The sequence below is a fragment of the Euwallacea similis genome, chromosome 25 (assembly GCF_039881205.1).
Source record: "Euwallacea similis isolate ESF13 chromosome 25, ESF131.1, whole genome shotgun sequence".
Classification (NCBI taxonomy): Eukaryota; Metazoa; Arthropoda; class Insecta; order Coleoptera; family Curculionidae; genus Euwallacea; species Euwallacea similis.
The window spans coordinates 1096536-1113474 of record NC_089633.1 but is presented as its reverse complement, the minus strand read 5'-3'; the positions used below and the strand labels follow the sequence as shown (position 1 = coordinate 1113474).

Below are 16939 nucleotides of genomic sequence, written 5' to 3'. Positions count from 1 at the left end.
GCGCTGCAACTTTCCTTCGTCACAGTGGCCATGAGGTTGTTACATATACATAACATTTTAGTGAAATATACCATAATAGCATCGCTGTTGCCAAATTACGACAGAAGTACCAAAATATTCGAATTTTTTTTTCTAGGATAAATTAATTTCTTATCAAATACCTAATTACTAACAGTCGTTAGAATCCACTTGATTCATTCTATATACGTTTTGGCGTTTTTATCTTATCAGCACCAGATATTTACCACTCGTTATACTTATCTTTGTTCACCTCATTCCAGTGCGATACAAGTGTTACGGTGTGATAGAAACTACTATTAATTTAGGATTTTTTGCCTCTTCAAGAAAGTGAAACTAGTGGCAAAATGGCCTTAGATACTTTAACCGCGATCATAGTGAAGATCGTCAAATTGGTAAGTACTTAGTGATGGATTTAATGATTGGCATCTGTTGAATCGATATGGGCGTGAAACTGTTTTGAAACGATGATAAAATGATTACACTGGTTGGAGTGAGTAATGGTGTTTTCGTGACTTAGAATTAGACTGACATGGAGAAAATTTTAAATGCAACTTCAAAAATTCAGTGATTATTACAGCAGGATTCATCCCAATTCTCAATTCTCCTTCATATAGTGATTGCAAATCAGAGCATTAGATTGCACACCAAACCTTTGACCAAATTTACAAAGAACCGTTTTGAATAGATTTGAAAAATCATATTAGCCCAAAATATATTTAAATCCAGAACGAATGCTCAAAAAGTATTCGTTCTCAGAAGATCTCACGATTTACGCCTCATAGTCTGAATCATTTTAGGCTTGGAAGAAACACGCATTACGTTAGTTTAGATTTGAAGAGAAAAATCCATATGAAGAGCAGAATAAATGTCATTTTCATCTCTACTCCATTCTCGTATTTGTCTAGAGTTTCGAGACAGCATCAAGTCTACCCTGTGATACTTTTTGGGGTTTATTTTCAAATTTGGAAAATTTGTCTACAAAACTGGATGATTGGACCTCTGAATTACGATATGAACCATATCGGTCAATTTCCTGGTGTTTGTGTGTCTAGAAAAATTCTCAGGACATATTTATTCGAAATCAGTTGGCTTTAATGAAGGGGAAGTTTCTAATAGAACTTAACTCATCTTCAACGTATTTGAATTTTTCTACTTTTTGGGAAACCAGTTGTTCACTCAATACAGGATGGTTCTACGAGAATGCCATTGCGCAACTTCTCCGCAATATTACAAATATAAGTACCAATACGAAATGGTAGCAGCTTTACTATTTTTAAAAACAAGAATTTCGGGATATTTGTACATATTCAAAAAGAGAGTAAAATTATCTTTAAAAAGATGTTTCACAACTTGATATTGCTATTCAAATTTGTCCAAATGACGCGTTTTTCCCAAATTTCAAGATGGCGTCACAATTTTCTAAAGCCCTATTTACTAATATAACAAAGGATCTGAATTGTGATTTAAATAAGACTTAATTTGCCTCTCATTCAAGGCATTGCAAATTGAAATTCGAATAAAAATGGCGAAGTTAAGAGATATTAAGAGCATGTGACGCCATTTCGATTTTGGAAAAAGTATGATTTTGATGCCATTTTAAATGCGATTTTTAACTTGTGACGTCACTAGAAATGCACTGTCATAGTATGTCATTAAAATTGAAATTTTTGGGGATATTCTGTCATAAAAAACTATTGTTGTATTTTGAAAAATCGTCGATCGGTTCAAGCTATGAAAACTTTTTTGAACACCGGCTGTACTAAAATTTTTATCTCTAAAAATAGTGGCAAACAACTCTGTCTATGTCATAATGACACCATAATTTTAAAACTAATTAATGCTAATCTATAGTACAGTACTTCATTTTACATTTAAAATCATAATTTTGTCGCCATTCTGAGTGAGAACATGAACTTTCAAAATGAAGATGTAAAAGTTTCTTTCAAGATGGTATTAAAACTTCAAAATTGCCAGAGACGAGGTTTTTTCAAACCGTCACTATGATCAAAGATGACACCATGTTTTTTTAAAGAAGTTTACTAATTTGTAGTAACGGTTCATTTAAGTTGCTCTTAATACAGTTTATTTTAAGATGAAAATAGTATAAAAATGGCAGAGTGGGGAAGATATGGTGCCATTTTGGTTTTGTACAAATCATTCATCAGGCGCCATTTTGAATCCGAATATCTACTTGCGATATCAACGAAAAGGAAATTTTACGCTCTTTGCTTATACTGGGTGTCCGGAAATTAGGAGACTAAAAAGAAATGGTTATTATTATATGGTCGAAAATAAGACAAAATTTATATAAACATATGTCCAAAAATTCCTTCCAGAGGAGCTGCAGCTTTGAAGGAAGACCTCTGTTAAAGGTTTTTTTGGAATTACGGCAAAACGGCAGCAGTTAAAATCACCAAATTTGGAGCGTTAATATCACTTAGTACGTTGGAGAAGCTGATATATCCTGTTTTGCAAAATGTCAACCAGAGGCGTGCATTTTGGGGGGTCTCGGGAAAATTTTGCTGTAAATTTTTTAGGCACCGTTTTCTCAATGACATAAAGACAAATTATGAAATTTCAAATTACTTTTTATGAAAATGGTACTTTTGATTAACATCTTTATAGTGCATCGTTTTCGAGTTAACACGGTGCACGGAAATTTCGTGTCTAATTTGATACCTAATCATTATGGGTTAAAATATTGATACACGAAATGTTTTTGATTTTGAAAGGAACACTGCAGATAAATGTTTAGTAAATTGATAACAAACATAACAAACAAATAAATAACATGATGAGTAGGTATAGGTTTTTCAACAGAAATAAATTCGAGGGAGGAATTGTGTGAAGAACAGCTTAAGCAACATCGTTTCCAAATTCACCAATATTATCCATTACTTCAATAAATTTTTGAAAAATATTTCCATTTTCTTGAACACATAGTTGAGTTCGGCGTCGGATATTTTGTGTTGCTCGTTGAATTTGGAACTGATGTTAATTCGAGAGAAGAATTGCTGCACAGGATACATTTAGCTGAAGAACATATTAAAATAAAAAAATAAAAAGAAAATATAAAATTTCCGTGCACCGCATTAACTCGAAAACGGTGCACCTTAGAGATGTCAATCAAGAATACGTTTTTCATGAAAAGTAGTTTGAAATTTTATTTTTGTTAATTTGTGTGTGAATTTGTCTTTATGCCATTGAGAAAACGGTGTCTAAAAAGTTGCAGCAAAATCTTCCTCAGACCCCCCAAAACGCACACCTCTGGTTGGCATTTTGCAAAACAGGATATATCAGCGTCTCCAACGTGCTAAGTGACATTAACGCTCCAAGTTTGGTGATTTTAACTGCTGCCGTTTTGCCGTAATTCCAAAAAAACCTTTAACAGAGGCCTTCCTTCAAAGCTGTAGCTCCTCTGGAAGGAATTTTTGGACATATGTTTATACAAAGTTTTTTTTAATTTTCGACCATATAATCCAATATTCCTATTTGGTCCCCCAATTTCCGGACACCCTGTATAATGATAGCGCCTTGTTTGGATGAGCCGCAGAAAATGAAAATTGGGAAGTTGGATTAGTTTATCCGTTTGAAAAGTGTCGCAGGATTACCGAGTACAATAACGCAAATAATCGTTTATTTTTAGGTCCTAAATTTAATTATTGTAATCCTTTACCGGGTGGGATTCTCCGGTGGTTTCTTGGGAGTGGGAGGAACATGGAATTTGAACGAGGAGAAGAGCTCCGACGTAGAAATAATCGCTTCTGGAGTGTTTGTTGGGTACTTCATATATACGGGAATATCGCTAATCAGTCTTTGCATTGCTGAAGAGGAGAATAAAAGGTAAGAAGTGTTTTTGAACAGTTTTGCGAGGAAATTTGATTGCACCTCCATTCAAATCCAATTATATTGATTAATAACAATTACGTTGCCGGAAGTGGACATGAAGATTTTGCCACTGTCCTGATTCACCCCACTTCTCAGTAAACTATTTTTCTACAGGTTCATTTCTTATCTTTTATCGAGGACTAGTCTCTTATCATTAAATGCTCGTTTCAAGTTCTCTAATCCCCGTTTACCATCCGTAAATGAATGCACAGCAATAAATGTGTGACACAACATCGTTGATATTTACTTTATTTATCATCGTTTCGCTTTCATTGGAATTTCATATGTTCCCCCTCGCGCACCAAAAAGAACCCATTTCGTGGCGCTTTATTGGTCCCATCCATCATCGGACTTTGAGTTTTTCGTTAAACTCAGATTCGGGACTTTAAAGTGAGTCACAAATGCAATTTTCACGTCGAAATTCTTCGTGGTTTCTGATAAATCATCCACGAATACGAAACAAAGCTAGTTTTATCTTATCTCCTTTATCCTAATTATGCCTTATCGTGGTACTACCTACGCCATTTCGTATCAGACAGGTGCTTATTGAGAGCGTTATTTTCGTTGCTTTTGAGGGCCATTACGGCAGTTTCAGACATTTAATCGTGGAAAATACTAGTGCCTGAAGATGACCAGTGTCGAAACCGTGGGAACAGTAGCTTTGAAGTTCTTGAAACTCGTAAGTTTGGCCTGATTTAGTTCCGTGTGAGTGAGTTGTTTTGTAATGGGCGTTTACTGCAATATTGATAAGAGAGTTGAAATAACATGATGAAAATGACTTGAATTACTCACTCACATTGATGTAGTATATCGTTCAGGAAAATGCGTTTTTGACCCTCGGGACCTCTCCTTCTAGGCCATAAACATAATATGTCTCTACCTGTATCGCACAGGTACCGATGGTACCTTCCTAGGGGTGGGGGGCACGTGGAACATGGCCGAAAACAAAAACGCCGATGCTGAAATTTTCGCTTCAGGGGTGTTCATTGGGTACTTAATATATACCTTTGTCTCTTTGGTGGCTTTGTGCTTTGCAGCAGGAGACCACAAGAAGTACGTTATTAATGCGGAGGTGCAATCAATGGATATTTAAAACTGATTTAAACGTGTCTTTATGTTAACAGCACTTTTACGGATATTCTCATGAACATTGTCGGGCTGTTCCTTTGGATTGCGGTTGGGGCCACAGCTCTGCACTACTGGCATGGGTATTTGAATGAGCACAAGTACACTTATGTGAATTCAGAGAGACAGGTGAGAACTCCTTTCAAGGCGCAGAAATTTGGTTAATGTCGATGCTTTCTTAGGTGGGTTTAGCGTTGGGGTCTCTGTGTGTGCTCAATGGGGCGGTGTACCTGGTGGACAGTGTGATTTCAGTAATATTCCTAATAAGAGTGAAGTTGCAGTGAACACAAAACCGTCTCGTTTCCTAGTTTTCATCTCCTTTGTATTTTTAGTCGACATTTTTGGGTTTAAACTTGAATCTTTAACAATGGTGCAAATGTGACCAAATCACTGAGTTTTCTGTACACATTCAGCTCTCAGAAGAAAAATTACAAAATTAAGAATGAAAAAATGACATATTTGTAAGTTTCTATTGTAACAACATTTATTATTTATAAGAAACTATGATACGTAATTGTAGTTTTAAAGGCCGGACGTGCTATTTGTAATTTTGTATTTTACGTACTGTAACGTAATGAATAAACATAATATTTAAGATACCGCTAGAATAAACTCACACGATGATTGGCCTTAATTTATTAATGTTAAAGCGAATGATTCATTAATTTTAATACTTATTATTATAATCTGAATACTTCCTGAAGTCTCATTCATCAACTAGAGTATTAAATGGGCAACTGTTAGTAGCCTACAGAAGAAATACCTATTGGGGTACACGTCAGAACACTTTAGACAATGAGGTGTTTGTATCAATCTAGTATTTTTAATATTTTAAATTTATACAGGATGTCTCAACTAAAATTTACACCACATGAAATTTCTCATTCCATCCAAATATTGAAAAAATGTAAAAATATGTCAATTTTAACTTGAAAGGAGACCAAATTTTATCTTGATTTTTGAATTAATTGTTCATCCCTCTAGCGCCCAGAGCCACCCCTTCAAAAACTTTAAAAGGCAAGACAGGCCAAGTAACACATCATTCTGAAGCTGTTTCTATTCTCTATGCAACCACGTTTTTTCTTTTCGAATTTAGAGTGATTGGTTTTTCAGAGCTACGAAATTATCGTGGCTCTTTGAAATTTTCAACATTGTTAACCTGGTGCACCCTTGTTCAAATTGTAACCAATTATTTTTGGCAGGAACTAACCAAGGAATGTTACCGTATCTACATTAATGTTTGAAATTTGCAACCCCCCTAGATTTCTTTTTCTGGGAGCTTTTAAAGTTTAATGCTACCCCACCTACATCTCTACAAATGCTTTGAGACCGAATCGTTGTAGAAAACTGTTTGATCCCGCCAGAAATGTTACAGAACGTTAAAACGGCTTTCCAAAATCGTTTGTACTATTCTTTGGAAACTCATTTGGTGGACATTTTTGAGTAATACATTCGTTAAACTGAATTGTCCTTTCATTATCAGTTTTGATTCCTTTCACAGTTATCTCGGCAGTGTTCTGTAACGCCAATCGCTTGAACTTAAAAAAAAACATGGTCACATAGAGAAAGTTAAAAAAAAAGTTTGAAAATCATGTCTCACTCTCACAAAGTTTTTGAAGGAATGACTCTGGGCGTTAGAGGGATGCAGAAATTACTTTAAAACCAAGATAAAATTTGGTCCCCCTTAGATAAAATTGACATATTTCATCATCCCTGTATTATTTTTATATTAAACTAACTACTGATTTTTTACTTTGTTGATATAGCCAGAACTAAGTAGATATGAGACATTACATTGTATAAATTTACCGAAATAAAGAATATTAAAAAAAAACCTCATGTACGCACATAATATACAGGGTGGCCCAAAGAAAATTTTTGCACCTCGATTTTCAGTATTTAAAGTGAAAATGTGTAAAAACGCTAGGAGCCGTTGACTTTTGATTCGAGGGGAACAACTTTTAATTATATTTTTCACCCTTCAACTTCAACCCTTGAGCAAGGGTAACAGTCACTCCTAAAATTTTTAAATGGAAGGGTTGTCGAGTGATACCTCATTTTAAAGGTAGTTGTACCCTGATTATAACCTCCAAGTTTGAAGTCCCTGTCATTATCCCCGTTGATATGACAGCTTGTCAAAGTCTGTGGGAAAAAAAGCTTTTAGTTAATAATAAATTTATCACAAGAGCTGCAGACTTCAAAACAAAGCTAGGAAGACCTTTAAAACTAAAATATTACTGAATCGTTTTGACGGAGGATTTCGATTGATGTTGTCTCTTAAATGGGTTCCATATCGAAGTACCCTTTCTAGTTAGTTTTGTGTTCGACATATCTCTGGCTACAGTCTTGTGGCTCTTACTTCACTGAGTTTTGGAACGCTCGTCGCAAAATTTAGGATTCATTAGAATTAGCGTAAACTTTTTTTTTAATGTTTATACTTTCTTTTTATCCATCAATAGATTACAGTATATTTTAGAAAATGGAATCACGAAAAAAACTTTTGATTGACCGAGAGAAGACAATGTCATGGATTTAGGTTCTAATAATGATATCGAGAATGACTGGGAAGAGATAGATAATTTAGACGTTGTACATGATTCCAGTAATTTTGAAAAAAATTAGATTATAGGGATAATTCTGAGCATTTTTGAGGATACACCTAATCAAGATATCGAGAATCAACTGTCTGATAATCTTTTTCAAAGAAGTTTATCTGACGGTTTTAGTAGTTTATATAACGATAACATTCCGTTATCTAAATTATCAGCAACAAAAAGCGTAAAAAGTGTATCGTAAAATCGAAATAAATTTCTCAGAAATATTTGTCAAAAATGATCAAAAAGTGCTCTAAAGCTCAAGAAAAACAACTGATAAGTCACCACATGCGTTAGCAGTAGCTAAAGAAGAACTGATGGGGCTATTCGAAATCTTGATAGTGTCCGCAGCAAAAAAAGGACAATCACTTCGATGCCAAGCAAATGTTTGATGCCAAAATATCTGGATCATTTTGCAAAGCTTGCATGAGCTGCAAAAGATTAATTTTTTCATAAACTCTCTTCGATTTGACAATAAAGCCACAAAAGAAGAAAGGATGAAAATGGATGCGTTTGCTCATATTCCAGACATCTGGAAAATTTTTATTCAAAAAAGCAGAACGTCGTATATCCCTTCCTTTTCTTCGACAATTGATAAGCACCTTTTGGGTTTTCGAGGTAGATGTCCGTTTGAAATATACATAAAGGACCAAAAATCCCGCACAAATTCGTTAAAAATTGAAGAAAATGTTTTTCATGAAAATGCTAGAACATGTAAAATATTGTTTTTAGTTGTGCATTTTTCAACATGATAGACAGGTATAGAAGACTACCTAATGTAGCAAATAAATGTACTTTTTCATTTTTTTTAATACAGTATTGGACAAAATTAAACTATCAATTAATAAAAAAAGCAAATAATTTAACAAGAAAATATTCAATTTTTCTATATTATATTATTCACACAGCCAGTATCTATTTCAATTTAAATTATAATTTTATTTATCTACGATTAAATAAAAATAATAAACATTCTAAAAATATGATGTATAATTTTTTGCGACAAAATTAAATTGACCTAAGAAAAATATATACAAAATTATGGTCAAACTTAATGTACAAAACTTAATTTTAGTATTTTGTCCAATAAAGTTTGTTTTTAATAACTTCTTGACATCTTTTTGGCATGGAAGAAATGAGATTCCAAATTGTTTCACTATCCATTAAGTTCCAAGCCAACTGTACTTCTTCGAATAATTAATCTTTGTTAGTGATGGTTTTTATTCGAATTTTCTTCTCTACTATTTCTCAAAAGTTTTCTATTGGACTGAGATCCGACGATTGAGCAGGCCAAGTTAAAACATTAATTTTATAGTCAACAAACCATTTCATAACCAATTTGGCGGTATGTTTCGGGTCATTATTATGCCAGAAAATAAATTTAAGGGGCATTTCCCACTCCTGTATATGAAAGTATCACATTTTCCAATATATTACAATAGATAAATCGATCCATGTTTCCGTCTATGTTGTGAATAGGATCTACGCCGAATCCGGAAAAACAGCCCCATACCAATATGTTCCCTCTTCCATGTTTTATTGTGGTCGAAACATATTTGGGATGTAATCTTTGGTTAGCTGGATGATGAACGAATCAATCCATCACTTCCAAATAAATTAAATTTTGATTAATCGCTAAATAAACTTTTCTTCCAGTCCTCCGATCTCCAATTTGAATATTGCATAGCAAATACTATCCTTGCCTGTCTATTCTTTTTGGATAGTAAAGGTTTTTTTGCTGGCCTTTTTCCTGGAAAGCCAGCTTCTACCAACTGTCGCAGAATTGTTCTGGATGACACATTAGAATTCACTAATTCGGCTGAAAGGGTACAGCAGGATAAGCGTGACGAATCGGTCTATAGATGGAAATTCAAATTTTTTGTATAAAACAGATGTATTCGGTTATAAAAACAACATTTCTTTTGACTTTGGGTAGATTTTTCAAAGTGGCCAAAAAGGTCGGGTAAATACCTTTATTACTTTAAACTCAAATATCTCAGGAACTAAAAGAGATACAAAAGCGAATCAAAAACGAATTTATAACTGGGGCTCTGAGGAATATTTATGTGTTTTTTTTCATAATTTTTAGAGAGTCGCAATATTTTTAAAAACGTTTTTTAAGTGTTATTTTTTCATTTGCTGATAACCATAGATTTTGCTGGCTCAATTTTTTTTATCCGACGATGCATCCTTTTTGTGGTTTTTCTCGTTCGACCGCCTCGTTTTAGGTTCACTACACAACCGTGAAGCCTACATTTTTTAGTAACAATTGTAACAACTTGTTTCGACACATTGAATTGTTCACTTATTAATTTTTGACTTTCTCCGGCGTTATAGGCTTCGATCATTTTTTATTTGAGATCTACAGAAAAATGTTTTCCACTAGACATTTTAGAGACCCTGTAGAATTAACGCGCAATTTTTCGATTAGAAAACATGGGCAAACTAAAATGGTCAATTTAATTTTGTCGCACAAGAATTTGTGGACTTTTAAACACTTGCAAATAATAATTATTAAACCAAACCTAACAACATGTTTTTTTATTCGAAACATTTTATTGTTGTTCATATACATTTCAACAAGGAGCTCATACATAGGAAGTTTTAGAACATTTTTCCTAGTAAATTTAATTTTGTCCGATACTACATTTTAATCTTATCAACATTTTTAATTGATTGAAATGTGAAAACGATAGATATCCAATAAGGGTGGGATTAGGGGTAAGGTAAGGATTAAAAGATTTGGGATTTTTCTACTTTTAAAGTAACTAAATGTACAACATCATTTAATAGCAAATTTAATTTAAAAACTTTCATTTCCCTTCAAAATTTATCGAAAGCCTTATCATTTTTGATAAAATCGCAGTTTTGTGGAACAGAACCAAACCAAATTTACAGAGATTTAAAGGGATTGCCAGTGAAAAACGATGCTGTTTTCCACTGGTAATCTATTTGTAATTTGCCAAAGTCATGCAAGTGAGAGATATCCTAAATGGGGCTTTACATCAGCGCGATTCAGCCCGGGAATGGCAGGGAAATTTTCATTTAGTGAGCAAGTTGATATGTTGTTAGTATTGGGGATTTGCAAGGGTAATTGTAGGAGAAGTGTTGAGGAATACCGAAGAAGATTTCCTAATCGGGTAATTCCACACCGGGAGACATTTTCCAACGTTGAAAGGAGGGCTCGAGAAACTGGGCTGGAGGGACTGGGGAAAAACACAGTGATTTTCCGGATCCGGTGCGTCATTCAAAAGATTAAGGACAACGGTGGCTCCTGGAGGGTCTCCAATTTTTCCTTTAGAACAATAAGTATCAAAATGATAACAGTACCCAGTCGAGCCGCATAAGGACCAATTTTTTGTACCCGAACTGGACAGGTTTTCCTTTTATGAATTGCTTACAGGAATAGTATCCAAAGTACTTCACTGTCAGAGTCATGTGGAAAACTCGTTCCACCAGATGTCTGGATAGGAGACTGACTGGTAATCAGTGCCTGTAAATAATTCAACTCAAAGGTCGTCTAGGAGTCACCATGAGAGACCACAGGTGGATTCCACAGGTAGCCCTCAGACCGTTTGGAGGTCTATTACATTGACCAGGCCCTTGCAGAGGTTATTGTAACTAGACATTAATTGCGAAAACCTTTTAAGGTTTTGGTTTTCCCAAATTATAGACAGAAAACAGAATCTTCAGGTGTTAGAATTTGCCCATGAGTGTCTTCATTGGTGCACCCGAAAAGGGAGTCTGAGCCGTGAGTTTTGATCGTCTCTACACAACACCTTTGGGGTTAGTCACTTTTTGAACCGGGTGTGAACGTACATTCACTAATACAGGGTGTCCCGAAAATCAATGTCAAAAATAGCACCATGAAATTATTTGCGTCAAAACATTAAGATTTAGTTCAATAGTTATTTGAAAAAAGTGTCTTGTTTAGGTGCTATTGGCGGTCAAAGTTTTTGAAAAAAAAAACATACTTTTTGCTACATTTCAAGAATGCTTCAATGGATTTTAATGAAACCCATTGTGCATTTATTTATTAGTACAGGGACTATTTTCATGTAACATTCATGGCTTTTCGCAATGTGAATGTGGTAAGTTCTTAGACATCTTCATACAAAAATTATCAGAACTTTTCGTTGGGTAGCTGCATCGTTGATTTTTTTTCTGATGATACATTAGCCCTTTCTCCAACTTTTCTATCTCTTGGAAATTTCTCATACGGTTAACGTTTGACGCCGAAAAAAAATTATTTACTTTTCTCATACAGAATATCAACTTGCCATTGCTTCGATAATTATCAACACTTGTTGATGTGAACGCTGACGTCACTTATGGAAAATGTCATAAAAATTAATCAACATTTTTTGACGTTTCTTTTGAGTTATTTCTTTTATTAAGAACAATAATAATAATAATAATGTATCGTTTGTCATAATTCATTTAAATTGTTTTTTTTATTTTTTATGAATTCAATCTTCACTACAGATCAGGAAACTTAACGGCTATTCAACTGGACTAATAAATCTCCGACATGTAGGTACATATTTCTTGACCAGTCACTGTAAATTGGTGTCGCTTCTTTTGTGCAGCATATCATAATAAACTGTTCACCAATTAGTTAAATTATGTTTTTGCTTATCAGATGTTCACAATTTTCTACTGGACTTGAATTCTTCAGATCTTTTGAAAATTACTCAAATTTATTAGCTGAAAATTGCTCAAATTTATTTGAGCACATATATTCAGGTAACGGGTTACTCCATTTTGTGTAGAATGGATTAGTTTTGGGTCAATGTAACTCGTCCTATTTTGGTTTGGAACTGCATAATTTTAGCATTTTTTGAATATTTCTCAAAGGCTTATCGTCACTACTTGAGTAATCTTCTGAAACATGTCGCTTCCTGATTTCCACGTTTTCCGGGATATTTTTGGGCAAAATATTATGTTCCAATTTATTTTCAACAAATTCTTCTTTAGCAGTTAAAGGATTCTAAAGCGTCGGGCAAAAAATTGAAATAACCGTATACTCTCTGCGGATCATCAACATAAATCCTTTTTGTTGCTAAATGGAAGGTAAATATGTGTAGACATATTATGTACCACAATATAAATTATACTTACATTTGCCTATTGTACTGATTCGAGTACAGGTGAGTTGCGATGTAACCAGCAAATTTACCTAAGGAAAATAGAGGTTTTCCCTTGATACAACAAATTATTAACTTATTTGAAATGCATATTCTGAGCAAAATAATTAAAATTTGTGTTCGCGTAAAAATACAGTAAATAGTTGTTATACGTGTAAGATAAACAATATACTTCTCAAGTTTTGAGGCTATTAAATTTGATAGAAATCGCCGAACATGTATTATACAGAGTGTTCCAAAAGTAAACCTCCATACGTTAATCATAAATTTCACGTTGAAAAGTAACTCTAGTTTGCTACATAGATTATGGTCCAGCGACCTTTCGCTACAGAAATACAGGGTGTTGAAATAAAATTTAAAAAAACCCAAAAACTCAATTATCTTCAAAACTCTTCTTTTAAGCAATTTTTGTAGACCTGTTAATTTTATTAATTTTAAAAAAATAAATGTTTATTTTAACATGGATTTAAAATTTTTTAACTCTCAAGATAATTTGTTATAAGAATACTTTCTTGACAGTATAATGCGGTGTATAACAACAGTACAGTGCAACCTCCTTAATCCGAACACACGTTAATCCGAACACACGTTAATCCGAACGGCGAAATCATGAGTTACAGTCCGAACGCTGCCTCGATAATTCGAACGTTAATCAGAAAAGAGTTGGTGGTTGTCACCGCTTGAATTACGCCACCACCGTTGGTAATATGGGACTCCCGCCGCCCCATTGGGGAGTCCCTTCGCTCTGTTTTAAGTTAAACTTTTGAATATAAAGGTCATTGTGTTTAGCGTCCCTAACGTGTACGTGCGGGTAGTAAGAGATCAGGTTTGGGCTTGCTTCCCAGAAAAATGTCAAAAGCACGTAACACTCGATTTAAAAAAAAAATTGAAGTGTTAAAAGATATAGATGCCGGTGCAAGCTATTCAAGTATTACATCTAAATATGGAATCGGAAAAGCTACTGTGGCTGATATTAAAAAAAACAATAACAAGATCCTGGCACACCTCCATGAAAATGATTTTGGATCTTCAAATAGAAAAACTTTAAAGTTCAGTTCAAATCCTAGAGTTGAAAAGGCTTTATTTACGTGGTTTATGCAGGAAAGAACAAAAGGTATTAGGTGTACAACTTTGCTTCCGCCGTTTTTGAATAGATGTATGTAGCGGTAAGTAATGATCGAAATAAATAACCCCATGTGGGCATGCAGGAGCCTTGGGCACCTGTTAACATAACCTCATAAAAATATTAGTCTATTTGTGTCTTCATCATCATAAAGTTATTCGCAATTGAAAATGTCAGTGTACGAGCCAAATTCTCGTCATTTGCGGGAGGTTTTACTTTTCTGCTTCAATATGAAGAAATCTGCTGCTGAGGCTCATCGAATGCTCTCAGATACTTATGGGGAAGCCACTATTAGTGAAAGGACATGTCGTGAGTGGTTTCAGCGCTTCAAGAACGGTGATTTTCACGTCGAAGACCAACATAGCGGTGGAAGAAAGAAGGTTTTCCAAGATGCGAACTTGGAAGCATTACTTGACGAAGACTCGTGTCAAAGTCAACAAGAATTGGCACAATCATTGGGAGTGACTCAACAAACAATCTCAAAACGCCTCAAAGACATGGGAATGATTCAGAAGCAAGGATATTGGGTGCCGTACGAGTTGAAACCAAGAGATATTGACAGGCGTCTGTTCGCTTGTGAACAGTTGCTTGCAAGGCAAAGACGGAAGGGATTTCTGCATCGTATTGTGACTGGGGACGAGAAATGGGTTCATTACGATAATCCCAAACGCAAAAAGACTTGGGGATATCCCGGCCATGCTTCCACGTCGACGGCCAAACCGTCTATTCATGGTTCCAAAATCATGCTCTGTATTTGGTGGGATCAACTCGGCGTAATATATTATGAGCTGTTACAACCAACTGAAACAATCACAGGTGCTCTTTATCGAACCCAATTAATGCGTTTGAGCCGAGCATTGAAAAAGAAACGGCTGCAATACAACGAGAGACATGATAAAGTGATTTTGCAGCACGATAATGCTCGACCCCATGTTGCGCAAGTGGTCAAGAAATACTTGGAAACATTGAAATGGGAAGTCCTACCCCACCCGCCATATTCTCCTGACCTAGCTCCTTCTGATTATCACTTGTTTCGATCCATGGCACATGGGCTAGCTGACCAACACTTCCGGTCTTATGAAGAAGTAAGAAATTGGATAGAATCGTGGATCGCTTCAAAAGATGTCCAATTTTTTCAACACGGGATTCGTATGCTGCCCGAAAGATGGGAGAAAGTAGTGGCCAGCGATGGACAATACTTTGGATCCTAAAGGTATAATTAGTTTTTTACAATAAAATCGCGAAATTCGGAAAAAAAACGGCGGAAGCAAAGTTGTACACCTAATAAATTCTTGGACATATTCCATATTTTTGATACAGGTTGTAGGAATTCCTTGTTTTTCTAGGTTCTCCAATTTCTGAAGAAATTCTTCGCGCGAAAACTCAGTTTTTCTATAAAAAAATTACACAAAAAGATGATTTTAAGGCAAGTTCTGGTTGGCTTCATAAATTTAAGACTAGATTTGGTATTCGCCAGTTAAGCATTTGTGGAGAATCACTATCTAGCGACTATGACGCTGTCGTGCCATTCGTGGAAAAACTTAGACAATTGATAAAGGAAAAAATTTGGTTCCGCATCAAATTTATAATGCTGATGAAAGCGGACATTTTTGGAGGGCTTTACCAAAAAAAACCTTAGCCCATTCCAAAGAAAAATCTGCCCCCGGACGAAAAGTAAACAAAGAACGGATCACTTTTATGCCTTGTTCCAATGCATTTGGATCTCACCAATTAAAGTTATTGGTTCTAAGTAAAAGCGTGAAACCCCGTGCGTTTAGAAACGTTGAAGTTCCCGTTTGTTATAGAGAGCATCGGAGAGCTTGGGTAACTAAAGATATTTTTACTGAGTGGTTTCACAATGAGTTTCTATCATCAGTTAGACGTAAAATGAAGAAACTCAACTTTAGTCCAGAAGCAATTTTAATTTTGGACAATGCACCTGGGCATCCCACTCAGTTGTCTAGCAATGATAATAACATTTTTGCACTTTTTCTTCCTCCAAATTGTACACCGTTGATACAGCCAATGGAGCAACACGTTAAACAAGCAATAAAATTGTTCTATCGCAAAAAGTTGCTGAAAAAAACTGTTGACTCTGATTGTGATATATCAGAATCACTGAAAAGCATAAATCTGAAGGACGTTGTTTTCTCTTTGGATGAAGCATGGAGATATGTGAGTGTTAACTTGATACAAAAATCATGGAGTAAGATATTACCGCATGAAGCAAATGCTTGTGACAGTGACGAGGAAGATGAAATTCCATTAGCTAGGTTAGCTAGACAAATCACTGAGCCCAATCTCACCGAGCTGAATAACGAACTAAAAGAGGTTGTGGATTTGGGAAGAAAGATTGACCAAAACTTAACTAAAGAAGAGATGAAAGAGTGGGTAGTACACGACAAAGCACTCAGCGATGAATTGATTGAGGCTGATATCATTCAAGAAATAGATGAAGATTCCTATTCTGATAGTGACTCTGATGATGTTTTGGAAATTCCACGTTTGGTGACAAGTACTGATGCAGTGTCAGCTTTTAACACTTGTATTGCTTGGGCAAAACAAAATAATGTTCCTGAACATCGAATGATTTTTCTGCAGGAACTGTTGGTTCAAGCGCAAGATGTCGCATTTAAAAATAAAAAACAGACTCAAATAACACATTTTTTTACCAGCACGTCAAATAAAAAATAATTCTTAATTACTTTTCGTTGATATTCATTTAGGTATATGTCAGTACGTAAATACATACAATACATATTTGATAAATTTTAAATTAAAAAAAAAATTATTTTGAGTTGTATTTGTCATATAATGTGTAAACGTAATATATGTACATAAGTGCTAGTGTTAGGATTTATGTATATCTTGTTAAGATTAAATGAATACATGTCTAGAAAATATGCATTTTCATTCTGTGTTCGTTAATCCGAACCATTCGATAGTCCGAATCAGGCCTGGCAATGTGGTGTTCGGATTAAAGAGGTTGTACTGTATTTTCTTCTTAAAAAACGTGCGTCGTACGATAAAATATCAAGAGA

General features: G+C 34.8%; 2 protein-coding genes across 3 annotated transcripts; both read left to right on the top strand.

The window, feature by feature from the left end:
- The first annotated feature begins 261 nt into the window (after nucleotides 1–261).
- Ssk (Snakeskin) lies at nucleotides 262–5731 on the top strand. 2 transcript variants are annotated; one of them, XM_066402371.1, is made up of 4 exons: nucleotides 262–413; nucleotides 3668–3864; nucleotides 5034–5163; nucleotides 5217–5731. In XM_066402371.1, the coding sequence occupies exons 1-4, from the start codon at nucleotides 366–368 to the stop codon at nucleotides 5316–5318; spliced, it is 477 nt and encodes a 158-aa protein (XP_066258468.1). In that variant the 5' UTR covers nucleotides 262–365; the 3' UTR covers nucleotides 5319–5731. The 2 variants fall into 2 exon arrangements, with proteins under 2 accessions (XP_066258468.1, XP_066258467.1); XM_066402370.1 differs by lacking the exons at nucleotides 262–413; nucleotides 3668–3864 and adding exons at nucleotides 4406–4588; nucleotides 4766–4962.
- Nucleotides 5732–15785: 10054 nt separating this feature from the next.
- On the top strand, nucleotides 15786–16592 carry LOC136416810 (jerky protein homolog-like). Its single transcript, XM_066402167.1, has one exon. The coding sequence runs from the start codon at nucleotides 15786–15788 to the stop codon at nucleotides 16590–16592; it is 807 nt and encodes a 268-aa protein (XP_066258264.1).
- Nucleotides 16593–16939: the final 347 nt, after the last annotated feature.

Bases quoted from the DNA above. Each gene is read 5' to 3' on its own strand.
- Ssk (XM_066402370.1), top strand. From the start codon at position 4,538: ATGACCAGTGTCGAAACCGTGGGAACAGTAGCTTTGAAGTTCTTGAAA. The intron at 4,963-5,033 runs GTACGTTATTAA...TTATGTTAACAG, and splicing joins GCAGCAGGAGACCACAAGAA to CACTTTTACGGATATTCTCA. The intron at 5,164-5,216 runs GTGAGAACTCCT...ATGCTTTCTTAG, and splicing joins ATGTGAATTCAGAGAGACAG to GTGGGTTTAGCGTTGGGGTC.
- LOC136416810 (XM_066402167.1), top strand. From the start codon at position 15,786: ATGAAGAAACTCAACTTTAGTCCAGAAGCAATTTTAATTTTGGACAAT.